Raw genomic sequence first — 16,127 nt, forward strand, 5'->3', positions numbered from 1 at the left:
AGACTCCAAACTCCCCCTGTCTCCATGCTTTTTCCCCTGTGGCTACTTACTCTCCTTCGTTTCTTATTAGCTCTGAAATTCCCAATAATGAGGAAGTCTCCCTGGCATGCACATCAAATATATGGGTATGTGGGAAGTGGAGCTTGGTTTGTCATTAGTGTATTTGTAAATCTTCACCAGTTACAGAACAACATGTTGAACCAAGGTTCAAATTCCCTGCTTTTCACTGAGGCCTGACACCTATTCTAAGTTCATGGTCATGCCCTTGGTTCCTAATTTGATAGCCCTGACTTGCTATCCTCATTGTTAGAGTAACGCAGGACATTTTCATGCCCAAGGTGTCAGCAGCCACACCTTGAAAATAATAACAACAGTAGTAACAACAAGCTATCCTCTTACATTGCAGCTGAAAACTTTTCTCCTTGGATGTCTAATAAGTATCCAGAACAAAATTATTGATTCCAATCTCACTTCCTTATCCCAATCCCCTATTTGTAGTATTTTTTTTTTCTCCCCAAACGTTCCTTTCTCAGTAAAGGACAAAAGTGTATTGTGTCAGTGAACACATGGCAAGGATATTTTGTCAAGCAGCTGGTGTTTCTTGGTTTTTTCACATATTTTGTTTCCTCTGGTAATGAGAGGAAAATAAATGAGGAAACCTATGTATTCGTTAGGCATTTTCATAATCTGAGATCTGAAAAAACAAAAAACAAAAGACACAGGTGATCCTGGGCCAGAAAGTAAGTCACAAACCCAACCAACCAACCCCATGAGGCACCACCTGAGACTAGAATTGGCTGCCCAGACAGAGTGCCCAACCAAAACTCTTAGGTCCAGTGCAGAGCACTCCCACTCCTTTCTCTCTAACTTAACACAAGTTTAAAAACTATTTTTCCTGTAGCTTACACATGTGGGGTAACCAGCACATAGTTGTTCATAATGTCTTTTATATTATCACCAATTCTAAAAATGGCTACCATTAATAAATCAACAAACAACAAATGCTGGCAAGGGTGTGGAGAAAAGGGAGCTCTCATGTAGTGTTGGGGGGAATGCAGATTGGTGCAGCCACTGTGGAAAACCATATGGAGTTTTCTCAAAATTTTAATCACCGAACTCCTTTTTGACACAGCAATCCTACTTCTGGCAATGTAGCCTAAGAATACTGACACACCAGTTGGAAAGTATCTATACAGCCCTATGTTCATTGCAACATTATATACAATTGCCAAGGTCTGGAAGAGCCCAAGTGTCTGTCATAGATGAGTGGATTAAAAAAACAACAACACAGTGGTACATTTACACAGTGGAATACCAGGCAGTCATAAAAAAGAAGGAAATATTTTCTCTTGTGACATCATGGATGGACCTGGAGAGACTATTATACTAAGTAACATGAACCAGTCAGAGAGGGACACATGATCTCACTTATATATGGTATCTAATGAACAAAATAAGCCGATGAACAAAATAGAAACAGTGGCATGAATACATGGAACAGAATGATAGCTCCCAGTGGAGGTAGAAGTGGGAGTGGTAGGGGAGGGGAACTACATGAAAGAAAGTGAAAGAATTAACCAAAGAACATATATGCATAACCCATAGACACAGACAATTGTGTGGTGAGGGCTAAAGGGAAGTGGAGAGGGGTTTGGATGGAGGTGGGTAAGTGTGGGGGATGAGGACATCTGTAATGGTGTCAATAATAAAATAAATTAATCAATAAATATTATAATATACTTGGGACCTATTTTATGAGGTAGAGAGCTATTTTTGCTTTCACAGCAGATCACTAATAGCAAAGTCAATTTTTAAATTATCTATCATATTTAAAAATTCCATATCTTATATTCATATTGGCATATATTTGGAGGATTTCCTGAAGGATTTATGTTTTATTTTGTTTCATTATTCTTATACCATTATTATATAAGTAGCTTTGTAATAAATGTTAAGTTCTATTATGCCAAATGTCAATTCCCTAATATTTTTCAAAAAGTTATTTTTCAATTATCTCTTATTTATTCTTAATATTAACATTTAAAGTATGTTATCTTGCCCACACCCAACTCTACACCCATAGAACAAAAAATAAAATGTTTTCATAATTTTAATTGATAATGCAGTCAATTTATATATATGAATTTAAGAAGGATTAGCATATTTATGACATTGAGTTTTATCTTCATGAATATGGTGTATCTATCATTTATTCAGGTTTTATTTTATGTCCTTTAGTAAAATCTTTTACTGTTTTCTTCATATAGTTCTTATATTTTCTTATAAATTAATAAAAGATTTTGTAACTCTTTACTTACTCTTTTGTATTTATTTAATCACAAATTCTTCCTGGATCACGAAATATAGACAACTATTAAAGCTCCACATACATAATTTTGCTCATAGTTTTGGAATAAGGGGAAAAAGAGAACAAGCTATTAGAAAGGAACTGAGTGAGTATCATTTACACCTACAACTGGTGCAAAAGGTATTTGACCGTTCTCAGTTATAATAACTTGGCATACTTAGTTAAAAAAAACACACACTTTACAACATAATTTTCTTTTTCTGTTGTTTTTGTTTTATTGTTGACCCTCTCTCAGTGTGTTGGGTACTGTGAATGGACATTTGGCCCACCAATGACCACCTCATAGTTTCATTCTCAGGCGCAGAGACAGTGTTTGCTCATGGGATTTGACTTGGTTCCAACATGCACAAGGGAGTCATCGCGACATGTCCTCTGTGGGTCCTGGCAGAAAGACAACTCAGCTGTACTCAGAGAAGCACTCAGCTGCTTCTGACGATTTTTTCCCCCTGATCCAAGACAAGTGGCATGAGAGTACAGAACAACTCCAAAGAGGGTTCTTCTTTTAACATATTGAACTAGATTTGTTTATCTGTTAATCCTCATCTGAGGGGGATATTTTTCCATTGATTTTTAGAGAGTGGAAGGGAAGAGGGAGAGACAGAGAGAGAGAAACATCGATGTGAGAGAGACACGTGGATTAGTTGCCTGGGATTGAGCCTACAACCAAAGTATGTGCCCTTGACCAGAATCGAACCCAGGACCCTTCAGTCTGCGGACCGACGCTCTATTCACTGAGGAAAACCAGCTAGGGCTAGATTTTGCTCTTAAATGTTAGTTTAAATAAGAAACCTATTTCATAGGAGCTAGAATTCTATAAATTTATTCTTTTACTCCAGGAAAAGAAATGCCATCATAGAAATTAATTTCTTACTCTGCATTGCCTGGTGAAGAATCACACTGTCAATTAATAAAAGCAGCTTCATTAAAAATGGAGAATTTTGTTCACATTTCTCAGGTGTATTTGTGTTGATGGATTTGCATTTTCAGTGACTGAAGCCTTTCCTCCTTTCAGAGACACATTCCAACTGCTAGAGGGGCAGCCCTGGTGGTGTGAGAGCAGAAGGAAAGGCCTTCCCTTTCCTGCAACCTCTGAGCAGCTTCACACAATCGAACACCCGGAAATGCAAAAGCCTTCATTTTCTGAATACGTTTCCTGTCATTTAGAGAAGTAGTTGGCTGACCAGTTGGGCTTGATCTCTCCTTTTTCTGCTCTTATTCTTTTCATTTTCTACCAGTCCTTTTCAATGATTAGTGCCTTCATGGAAAGCAGACATCTGGTTCAGTTCATTGGAGGAAACTTACAGATGCCACAAAGCCTGTGTGTAAGGACTTCCTTAAAGATCAAATTGCCTTTTTTTTTTCTTTTTTTTTTTTCAATGCTGGTCACGTCATGAAGCTTAAGAGCATGGAGAGATTTTTGTAGGAGCCGTAACCAGTGTGTTAGCTCAGGCTGGATCAAGATATTTGCGGAAGGGACTCAACTCATAGTAATTCCCCGTGGTAAGTAACTTTTTTCTATTTTTAAAAACTGGTAGATGCTATTTAGATAAAAACAATTTAGGATCACCTCAATCTGACTGCCACATTCTCAGCCTCAGCATATGAAGAGCAATTTTGCAGCTACTGGTCACTGAATATGGAGACAGAACTACCTTGTAAATGGTTTATTACTTCCCTGCTTGTAAGCAGATTGAAAGTCTATTCTTAGAATAAACATACGGACAAAAGGGTAGATTGAGGCTAGAAATGAAAACATTTTGAGCACCATGTCTGTAAATCATTGGTATAAATGATTGGTTTAAGATACTTTTCTTGGAGAAGGTATTTTTTTTTATTGAGAGACACTTTTATTAATTATATCTTCTCTATGTTGAGATGAAATATATTGCACCATTCTCTAAATAATCTGATAAACCCATATTATTAGTTTTTTTTATGCCTAACCACAGTGCGAAAGCCTAATTCTTACAGTGAATGAGTGGAGAACATTACAATTTATGCTACCCTGAGTCTTGTTATATTGCCCAGAGATGGACCAGTTTAATGAATTATAAGATCAATATGCCATTGCAGCTCCATACTCTATGAAAAAAGTCTGCATGGTTTTACACCCTCATTTGTCCATTCGTCGTCTCAACGAACATTTATAGAAGAGAGTTTCTGTGCTGAATGAATGCTGGAGGTAAAACAATGAAAAGGACATCGTTCCAACACTCACAAAGCTTCCATTCTAGTAGATAAGTTTTCTAGATTCCGGCTTGATTGGGTCGCATGCTCTTTGGCCTATGGCCGTCACAGAGGAAGATGATCTTGTGTTCATGAGTTGTTTTCCATTATTTATGTAAGTGTTATTACTTATAAAATGCATGCATTTTGTTCGGTGGAAGAATTTGATAACATGGACAGACCGTCCATTAAAGAGAAAGATATCAGCTAATATTTGTATTGAGGGCCAGGCACCACGTTAATAGTTTCAGTGCCTTATCTCATTCCTCAGTAATTCTGGACAGGAGATCCTCTTATTCCCATTTCACAGATAAGGAGACTGAGGCTTAAGGTAGTTCAGTTATTTGTCTCAAGTCATACGGCTAGTTACTATGGCAAAGTTTAGAATCCAGTAGAAATTTGTCTATTCCAAAGTGCATGGTCTGGACCATTATGTGACATTGGAAACATTAAGTGGTGTTTTTTTGTCTTCTGAATATTTACTCTTCTATAGTCTGACCTTTGAAATGGACTTTTAATTGACTACTTACTAGCAATAGCTCATAGTCTGGATTACTATTCTTGCGTGAAAACAATGCTTCTGCTTCTAATCACAGCACCCCTCTCTCCCTCCAGAAAGTTCAAGTAGGCCATGTTGAAAGGCATTAATTAAATACTTAAGATATGATTCTTTCTATAAAATGACAAGTCATTTTGATACCATTCCACTCAATATTCTTTCTGTATTGGCATCAAGTTTGCTAGAAATAGTGTAGCCAGTAAAAGAACTAAAGCAGTTGCACTAAATTGCATAATTCAGGCCACCTTTCCACTCATAATGGGACAGCTACAGAAATGTCAAGCCCAATAAGGTCCTCTGATAAGCAACCCAGAATGTATGGTCAGTGCCCTAGCAACTGTAGGTGTAATGAGTCCAAAAGCGCAGTCTTTCAGCGACAAAAGGCAGGTAGTGCAGGTGTTGCGGGCTAGGTGCTGGTGCAGGCTCAGGATTGTTGGATTCAGTCCCCGTTTGGTCACCTATCGAGGTGATCTTGAGAGAGCTTAATGACTTCATCCAGGTGTTCGGAGGCAATCATCTCCTGACCTAGCATGGAGGACAGTAATAAGGAGTTAACGACTGAGGTTCCCTAAGGGGTGGAGATGTTAGGTCCACTTGGTATTTTTATGTTGAAAGATTTTTAAAGAAGTTTATAGAATCTATTTATTTGATACCAAAGATAACCAACGGAAGTTTTGTATTTTTTTTTAATTGCTACATTTGTCATTTGGCCAGGATGGTTAATATCAAAATATTTGACTATGTGATCATATGCAAGAAGGACATACACTGGATTTGCTTTTGTGAAATTCAGTCCAATAAATTTGTTTGTTCATCAGTAGCCTTACAAATGAAACCTTGCCTGAATGAGAGAGAACATTTCCCAAGGATGTTCTAGCCTATTAGATCCATTCAAGTGAAGGTTTTGAAAGAATTTTTACAGTTGATAAAGCATTGAAAAATAAATTATATATTTTGATTTTCCTAGTGGTTGTGATCAGATGAGCAAATGAATTCATAAATTGGAAAGCAACTTTCCGGTCCTCTTTTGTCCAAATGACTCCATACTCAATATAAATTATAGCAATAATAATGGAGACACACATATAATTCATGAGGGTCCTAAAAAAATGCGTTTTAGGAGTATGGGGCAGGGAAAATTATAGACTTAATTCTGGGTCTATCACTTTCTATATAAATATCCTTTAACAAATAAATTTTGATTTAGTGGTTATTGTTTTATTAAATTTATAATCATAATATATACCTACTATGGAAAAAATGGAAAATACAATAAAATAAGGAATTTTTAAAAAAGCATTTTTCTCAGTCTGCTACGATCTAGCTCCCAGGTGTATCCTCTGTATGGCTCCCATACATTTTTAATAAAAATTATAGACAGGTTTTCAAAGGGATGTAGAGTATAGCATAGGAAATATAGTTAGAAATACTGTAATAGTTCATGGTATCAGCTGGTTATTGCATTTATCAGGGTGATTATAAGTTATATACATGTCTAATCACTATGTTTATAGTTGAAACTAATATAATATTGTATGTCAACTGTAATTTAAAATTTTCAAAATTATAAAAAAATTTTGAAATAAAATTTAACGTTGACACATCACTGTTACTATTTTTATATATTTCCATTTATTCATTGTATATATGCATTTCAAGTAGCTGTTGTGAGAATTAAATGAAGTTAAATATGGAAATAACCTACCACAAAGGTTGGGACATGGTCAGTGATAAAAATGTGAATTCTCCAGAATTCAGATTTCCACCCATTAGAGCTCATCATAAAATCAGGAGTACAGATAAGTATATTATCTAATCTACAGGTCATTTTTTAAAAAAATGGTCAGTATTTGCACAATACTTTGAATTTCTAATTGTTACCTGCTTGAAAAATGATTAGAATATAATAACCATTATCTCAAATACTATTAACCTAAATATAAGGTGATTCCTCATTTTCCAGTAGAAATATCTAGAGGTAAGAGAGAGGGAGGGGCTTGCTATTTTCATGTATAAATTTATAGTCGTATGGAGAAAAGTCAAATGTCCACTTATAATACTTAGTGTCTTAATTTAGATTATAGCTACAAAGATAAAAATTATATCAAAATAAATATTAGGTGTGAAATATCAATACATATTATATCAATATAAATGTCAGATGATTTTTTTTTGCCCTTACATTTCATTAAAAATTCTATTTAGACTCTTCTCACGCATCTAAACCATCTATTTTAGAGCAACTTTCTAAATTATTGTTTATTTTGGGATCCCTTTATTATGTATGATGTCACTGGAAATTTAATCTGAAAAGACAATTACCATTTATGAAATTAAAGAAAAGCACTTTTTCATTTATTCTGTTATTCTATACCTGTGCAAAGTTAAACCTCTTTGTTATCTATAACCAATGATAGCTCTAAAACTAGTATTTTAAATTTTAAAAAATTAATTTATTTCAGTTTGATATCTTATCGAAATAGCATTTTTGATCAAAGCAGAGTATTAGAAGATAATCTTTTAATATGATAGATTTCACAGAGGACTGAAATTCAAAGCAACCCCTGTTTTGCGAGGGATAGTTTTGGGAAAGAAAACTTCACCTTATGTTCTGGCACTTTTAGTCTGTTGGAATTCCACATGTTTTGCACCTATATCACAGAGCTACAATTTACAAACATATTCCTTCATCTCTTGTGTCATCTTTGAGTTAGAGATTAGACTATCAACCTCACGGGCAGAAAAAGAAGCCAGCTATAATGCACAAACTATTTGTCAGTTACTTAAGCTGCCTATTACCAAAATCTATTTGAAAAAACAGAAACCCAACTTATAGCCAGACCAAAAATAAAAATAGAAGATCAAAATCGTTAAAGAAAGCAGAAGAAAATGGCCTGTAATTATCCAGCAAGAGGACTGGGTAAGGTAGGAGAGGTACGTCAGTTATATCTCAATTTTTAAAAAGTGATTTTTTTTAAAAAAGAAAAAAACTGAAGTAGAGCATATACGTTGTTAATTAATAAAATGAAGCACTTCAAATTTTCAAACATGTGTTTCTCACTATAACATTATGACATTTTCAATGCATGAGTCCCTTAGGACGAAAGGGAAATCAAAGTGAATATTGTCCAGGACATTCATCTTATAAAATGGAAGAAATAGTCTTTCACACACCCTTTTGATGCTACCACTGCCTCAATGCCATGGACTTTAGAGCAGTTGCTTTTTTCACAGACATGACCCTCAGCAGATGTGGTCAGGCAGGTGATCTAACATGACAAGTGGAGACTTCGAGGACAGCCATCCTACCATTTCTCTTGTGGTTCTGGCCTGAAGGCCCACTACCAGGAGCTTCAAGCTGAACTTGCAACAGGAACTGGAAAGATGTCCATTTGAGGCTGGAAAATTTCTGGTGAAAGCATGGAATGCTAGTAGTGCTATTGCTTACCTGGAGAAAGAGCCATTTGTTTTGGACAACACAAATGCAACAGCTCCCATACTGACCTCATATTATTAGGCTGTAGCTAGTGCTCCCTCTGATTTTCTTAACACTGGAAATGCAGATCAGACTAGACAAATTAGTTCATTAATTAAGCGTGTGAAAGGCACACTTCTGATGATGATGGCTTTGAGAATTCCAGACATATTAGAGCAAAGTGGGATGCATTGCCAAGGACTTAGCTGCCACCTCAAAGTGCTGAATTCCTCTTCATTAGGGCAAGGTTTGGTCCCATGAAGTTAAAAAGTCAGGTTGGAGCACAAAGCCATCATAATAAAATGGCTAATAATTATTATAATTGCTTATTTCCATAGCATTCTAAATCAAATTGTTTTTCAAATCTTGTTTCGCTTTGGTCTCACTTGGACACAAGCAGTGATGTCAAATTGATTTGCATTAGCATCATTGTTTTCAGATCAATAAAGCATCAAAAACTTGAGTTGACTTTGTTTGCTCAGACACAGACCTTGTTATTAGTAAAATGAACCAGGACCAGAACACTGATCTCTTGAATTGCAGGCTGTCCTAGTTCCACTAGCATTTGAAAAACTCAGAGAAGCTAAATTAGCCTAAAGTTTTTGATAGTGGTTGAATCACTGTGGAATTATGATAGAAAAGTCTTCGGCGATGGAACAAAACTTATTGTCACGGGTAGGTGTCAGAATGCAACTTCTTGAGGTAATAGAGGGAGGCAAGAAACAATGAAATTGGAATAACACTAAGAATATTTAGAAAGAACAGGAATGTGATGGGAATTAGATACAGAAATCTTAGGAGAGATTGTAAAACAAATCCTCAAAGGCAAATATTGTAACAAGACTTGGCTTTTGGGCACATGTGGACTTGCACAAAAGACTCATGTATAATGTATGCGATTATCATGGAAGTGTTTGGCCCCAGGATAAGGTTTATTATTAGGTCAGTTTTGTGAGTTGACACATTTCCTGTTCTGATGGTAGAAGGATATTGTGGAAGAGCCAGGGCAATGGGGTCGGGATGACATGGAGCTCCAACTCCATCACTTACTGCTTATATGATCTTGGGCAATTACGCTGGCCTCAGTTTTTTTTTTTTTAACTCATAAAGTGGGATAAGTATGTATAGAAGATTTGTATGAGAATTGACTGAGATGGTGTGAATGAAGTACTTGCACACTGTCTAACATAGAATAGGTGCTGAATAGTGTCCTCCAGTTCAAATGTGAAGAAAAATTGTATCCAGTATGAAGAGGTGTTTGCAGCAGTAACATTGAGAGTGAAATTCCTCAGAGAATTAAGCTGTGTTTCTAACTACTTATAAAAAAATTAATTTGGAGGTATTCTTTTTACTGTAACTTTTTCCTTACTCTTGGCAAGAAAAATGTGATTAACATGTGTTTGTTTTTAATTTTTATTATTGGCCTATGTGCTTAAAATCTTAATCCTTTATCTTTATTGATATTATTTCTAATACCAACAATTATTGGCCCTAAAATTTATAGCCAATAAGTTTCAGCTTCATGCTCATATTAATCAAAAGAGTTTAAATTCATACAGAAAATGGTCAATATGTAAAGTCAATTAAATATAATTAGAAACTTCATAAGCTTGAAATTCAGATATAACCATAAAAGAGCTATAACTATGTATTTGATAAAAGAAAAATAGAGAACATTTAATATCAAGGTAGGTTTGAAATATCATACTTTCAATTGAAAATATAGTTGACTTTTACATAGAATTTGGTAAATTTACATAGTATTGCTGCATCTTAATAAATATAAACAACTTGGGCAATTTAACGCAGACATATTATTTGGTAATGCAAGTGACTACATCCATGTATTGGAAGGCTTATTTATTCATTTATTTACTAGAGGCTCGATGCACAAAATCTGTGCCAGAATAGGCTTTCCTTCCCCTGACTGCCAGCACCGGCTGCCCTCGGGCACCTGGGACCCCGGCTGCCCTCACAGCCCAGCTTCCTCCAGAAGGTCATCAGGACAGCTGGTCTAATGAGCATATCACACTTTTATTATTATAGATTTTTCTGGATGATCCTTTGCATTTTATTTCTATTATTGTTGATAAAGTAATGTAAGTAAACTCCCATTTTTTAAAAATGTTACTTCAGCAGGATAAACCTTGTTTTATCTTTTTTTTTGAGGGAGGGCTTTTTTATTTTGTGAACTGATTTCTATTATATACATCATGAACAAGATTTTGAGCATAAAAACGTAAGTTTTACAAAGAACGTTTAAAGAAAAAACATGTAATATAATTTACCCAGCATATAGGTACTAACCACATACAATCAAGTATACTATATAATACTCAGCTAACTATTACATTAAGAAAGGTATGGAAGTTCAAGGTTGATTTTATCTTGAAAAGAATGATGAAAAGAATCTAGCTAAGGAAAAGGGACAGGCAATAAAAATAGTGTGTTTCCACACAAAAGCGCTTCCAGTTTGTCATTTGTTTTTCTATGTCTTTAATATAATGAACCAGAAGTATGACTATGAAGAAAAAAGTTTCTAAGATGAAAATTAGATTCTTTAATATGTTGACTAGAGACTCAAATTATATAAATATAATGTAAAATTTAAAAATTAACATTATTTTATATAGGATGGTTTTTAAGTTAAAAATAAAATATATGGTTGGAGAAATATAGAATGTCTTACTATTATAATATATAAAATATTATTGCACTAAAAGTAAGATACTATATAAAATTTAAAAAGCATATTATGACTTAATTATGTTTACAACATGATTTATAAACCCAACATTCTTTTCTTACTGATTTAGTATAAAAATCAGGAGCTTTGCTTCACAAATAGAAAGTCTCAAGAACTTTTTTCCTTTCCTTCTCAAATGAGAAATTCAATTAATTTTTCTTTAAAATTTGCCCATTGACTTATTAAACTAAATCTAAGCTAGTTCAAAAAGAATATAGTAAGGAATTTGTATTTTAATCAGAAATAAAATTGAAAAGGTTTTTAACATTTATAATTTCAATCATTAGATTAATAATAAATATATAATCTAGTAACATTCCAGCATGCATGTGGCATGCCTTGTAAATATATGATGTTTTTTTACATATTCTGCAAGAAACTCTAGAACCATAGCTCTTAACATTATCCCAATTATATATAAATTTTACTCAGCACATGAAAACAAAAAACAAAAAATTATGGAGCTCTAAAATAGCTCAGCAGCCTTGTAGGGTAAACAAAAATTTCATGAACAATACTCAGAGTCAAAATATGGTGTATTTAAAATATGGTTATAATAGTCATGTTTAGACTTCAAATGAAATTCCAAAATAAAATGTGCTTTTGGTGAATCTTTTCAATGGCAAAATGAAATTCTGTTAAGGGCATTTACTCGCTAGATTAAGATGAGTGTTTCTGAAAATGATCAATGAAAATTTTAATAGAAATTTTGGAATTGTTGCTATTTTGCTTCTAAATTCAAGGCATCATAAACAATTTGGAGGTGCAGTTTTCAATACTGCCCTAAAAAATCTGGAGTGGTTCAGGTGTGAAACCTATTGGGAGAACTCTATTACTTCAGAACTAGGCATGGGGTCCATATTGGAAGGTAAAAGAATAACTGGATAAAGAAAGTACACCTGGCAGTAGACTCCTATTAAAACAAGTGACTGTGTACTGTTTAGAAAGAAATGAAAAACTTCCTCTGGCATTTATTTTTATAAAAATAACATAATTTGGCATATTTTGAGATCAGTTCATAGAGAGTGAGTTCCCACAGAGTTACAGAACAGGAGTCTGTGTGGCCAAAAAGAGCTTACATTACAAAAGTCATAATGTGGGAAGGAAAGTACCTTACTTTTTATTTAATCTTTTAATTTTTATTGAACTTATTGGGGTGACATTGGTTAATAAGATTATACAGGTTTTAAGTGTACAATTCTGTAACACATCATCTGTATATTACATCGTGCCTTCACCACCCAGGCAAGTCCCCTTCCGTCCCCATTTATCCTCCCTGTACCTTCTTCTGCCTCCCCTAACCTCTTGCCCTCAGGCAGTCACCATAGTGTTATCTGTGTCCATTTTGGGTTTTGCTTATTTGCACTTTAGAAGCCACCAAGAATTCTCATCTGAAGAGAGATTATCTCTTCCCCTACTCCCCTATCCCCGCCATCCTTCCTCACCTATGACAGCATGAGAGATTAAAAATAAATAAATAAGTTCACAAATGTTGGAGCAGTTAAAAGCTTTATCTCATTTTAGCACATGGAGAAGGAACAAAGGCCAAATTTTCATTCAGGCTGTGCCATTTAATAGCTGTGACACTGGGCGAGTTATGAACCCTCTTTTCATGTCTGAAAATAAGAACAATAATAAGTAGCCACACTACTGGTATATTGTGGATGAGAGGCCATTCAAAGCACTGATTCAGTGGCAGCTTTCCTTCCTTTCACTATAGGCTAGGTTGTTTCAAACCACACAGTGTTTGTGTGTCTCTAATTCTTCATTGCTATTCCATTTTCCCCACAGATAGGAGCTATGGTTCAGAGTTCTACCCCAAGCCTACTATGTTTCGTCCTTCAGCTGCTGAAATAAACCTTCATAAGGCTGGAACACATCTTTGTCTTCTTGAGAAATTTTTCCCTGATGTTATCAAGGTGTACTGGAAGGAAAAAGACGGCGATACAATTCTGGAATCTCAGCAGGGAAATACCATGAAGGTTGGCGACAGCTACATGAAATTCAGCTGGCTGACTGTGAGTGAGGAGTCAATGCATAAAGAACACAGATGTATCGTCAAACATGAGCATAATAAGGAGGATCAAGAGATTCTTTTTCCTGCAATAAAGAAAGGTATGTGTGCATGTGCGTGCGTGCGTGCGCGCGCGCGCGCGCGCGTGTGTGTGTGTGTGTGTGTGTGTGTGTGTGTGTGTGTGTCTTCCCAGAACACTTTCCCACCCCCCCAAAGGGAATGCCCCATGAGTCTATTAAGCAATACTAATAATAACCATTATATATACATATATGTTCCTCAAATGTTGCTACACTTAATAGTTGCATAAATATCTTACTATTTTCCCATAGAATTAAAAATAGTATACATTTTGGAACATCAAAAGATAAATAAAAAATTTACTTTTCTCAGCCTCAGTTTTATCACCCAAAATTAAAGCCTCATGATTTTTTAGGGTTGTTGATGAAACAACCTACATGACAGCACCAGCAATTTAGCACACAAGAAATGCTCAAAAAGAGATTCCACTTTTGATTATCTTACTTGGCCAGGAAATGAGAATAAGCATACATCTTTCAGGAATTTTCTGCTCAGCAAGCAAAGTCACTCGTGCCTGAGTCTTGCTATACTTGCTATACCCATAACAATGAATCTTAAGCAACTATTGGTGTCATTCTGAAGGGGCTGGATTGGGGTTCACCAAAAAATAGGATAATTTAGCCCTGCAGTGTTATTACGGTCCTAGATTCGCATTTTATATACCTCTGCGGGTAAATTTTGGTGAGTCTAGTGCCTAGAAACATATTTCCATTCTACATAATGAGTATATTTCTTGCCGTTGGTATTGCTGCTCAACAAACATGTAGTGCAGTGGTAGCGCGTGTCAGGCCTGGGAGGGGAAAGATGAATACACTAGAACGAATCTCTGTTCCAGGAGGATGCACACAGTGAAGAGAATGTAGACTTTTCCTAGACATGCAGCATCACCTGGGATTCGGACATGATGTCCCAAAGGAGTGCCTTTGATTCAGATGCTGTACATATTTAGACAGTGTGGGCAGAGGGCCGGATATGCCCTGACCCCAGCCGTGGTCCCAGAACTCCCTAGACTCAGAACTTAAAGTCCTGAGTATTAACACAACAGATCAAGGTCCCGTAAGAAGGAACCAGTTGGTACTTTACCCTGTGATTAACAAGCCCTTTTTAAGCACTGGGAAAAGAGGATGTCAGATGTGCTAAGACCTTTGCTGTGTACCAGTCTTTATCTTAGATCTGAGTTTCCCCAAAGATCAAATCAGGTTGGAACACTTGCCTTGGCTTCCTTCTGGGGCTGTGATGAAAGACAAATGAAATAATGTCTGTGAAATGCTTGCTCTCAAAAATATAAAATGAATGTATTTATTCATATCTGTGTATTTATTTATGTCCTTTCCTAAAACTAGGTTAAGATTGCCAAGATAGCCCTAAGTTTCCCTATTTCTGTGGCTACAAAACAGAGAGGAAGCAAATAGGCAAAGCACAAGTTTAATACAATCACTGAACTTCAATGTCCTATTAGGTTTTTATTTTTCCAGTGACCAGGGATGACTACCGTAAAGGAGAGAAGGTTCCATTACCAGGTGTTTTACTTGGCATCTAATTTCTGAAACAAATGTCTCCCTGGGCCGTCTCACGGCAGCAAAGCTAACGAGGGTGTTTCTGTTGATATCGTTCTATGGCAAATTTCTCATGCTGTTTCTTGGAAGATTGCTGTGTGTCGTTTTTTTATTCTAAAAATATAACATAGAAGCACAAATCACTGAAGTGATTTTGAAGGGAGAGAAAACTAATCTGGTCCAAGTTTTCTGCCAGATTAGGAAAGAGAATTAGGATACACACATGGATTTTATGATGAAAAATTGTTACTTTCTTGTTTTTTGATTAAATCAGTGCTTGGTGCTAGGAGAGTTTTATTTATTTTTAATGAATAAAGTCACTGCAAGGAAGATAAAGGGACATTTGAGACATAGTAAAGTGAGGCCTTGGGGGATATTTTAACATCTAAACATGATTATACTAACATTTTTAATCTTGGGGTTTGCCCCGAAGTCTGTACCTCAGAGCCAGTTTTTTTTTTTTTGTTTTTTTTTTAGACCTCAGCAAAGAAAGACCTCATTGAGTGCATAGAAATGCATACCAGAACCACATCCATATGGACAAGAATGTATCTAGTAGAAAAAGGATAAGCCAAAGCAACCATTGCAACTATTTTTCTCACCCAATGGTCAATGCTCTTTTTAAGAAATTTCTTCTTTGTATGTATATCTGCCTTTAAAAAAAACAAACAAAAACATTGTAGATAAATACAACTCTCACCTCAGGTTTTATATATCCAACTAACTATAAGTGTGACTTGGTTTATCTGAAAAGAATTGCCCTGAAATGCCAAGCTCCCGTAGTAAAAAGGTAATTTGCTAAGCATAACTAAGACACCTGGAAGAGATGTTTTAGTGTCTACAATGGTGGACGTATATTGTTTCTCTATAGATTATTTTCCATTTCTATGGTTTATTTTTAAAGAGTACTTTCCACATGTTCTCTCCCATTTAATCTCCCACAACAGTCCTTTGAATGCTGGCTCTGCCAGTCACTGGTGTGCCTCTCAACAAGTCACTAATGCTCTCTACACTCCAGTCCTCGTCGGTGACATGGGGCCCTCCAAAATACAACTCGCTCCAGTGTTCCTGGGGGGTTAAGTGAGATAATGCCTGTGAAGCA

At 35.6% G+C, this 16,127-nt stretch overlaps 1 protein-coding gene across 4 annotated transcripts in view; it reads left to right on the forward strand.

The window, feature by feature from the left end:
* The window catches only part of TARP (TCR gamma alternate reading frame protein), a 28,552-nt gene that overhangs the window by 7,499 nt on the left and 4,926 nt on the right, over positions 1–16,127 (forward strand). For 2 of the 4 annotated variants that reach the window (XM_084897589.1, XM_084897588.1), the window contains exons 2-3: positions 3,805–3,868; positions 13,166–13,489. In XM_084897589.1, coding sequence (XP_084753715.1) covers positions 3,805–3,868; positions 13,166–13,489 — 388 coding nt within the window. Of the gene's footprint in view, positions 1–3,804; positions 3,869–9,134; positions 9,304–9,356; positions 9,968–13,165; positions 13,490–16,127 lie in introns of those variants that run through there. The other 2 variants (XM_084897590.1, XM_084897591.1) reach the window with 2 other exon arrangements.

Source organism: Pipistrellus hanaki (assembly GCF_964339955.1).
Source record: "Pipistrellus hanaki genome assembly, chromosome: 10".
Taxonomy (NCBI): domain Eukaryota; kingdom Metazoa; phylum Chordata; class Mammalia; order Chiroptera; family Vespertilionidae; genus Pipistrellus; species Pipistrellus hanaki.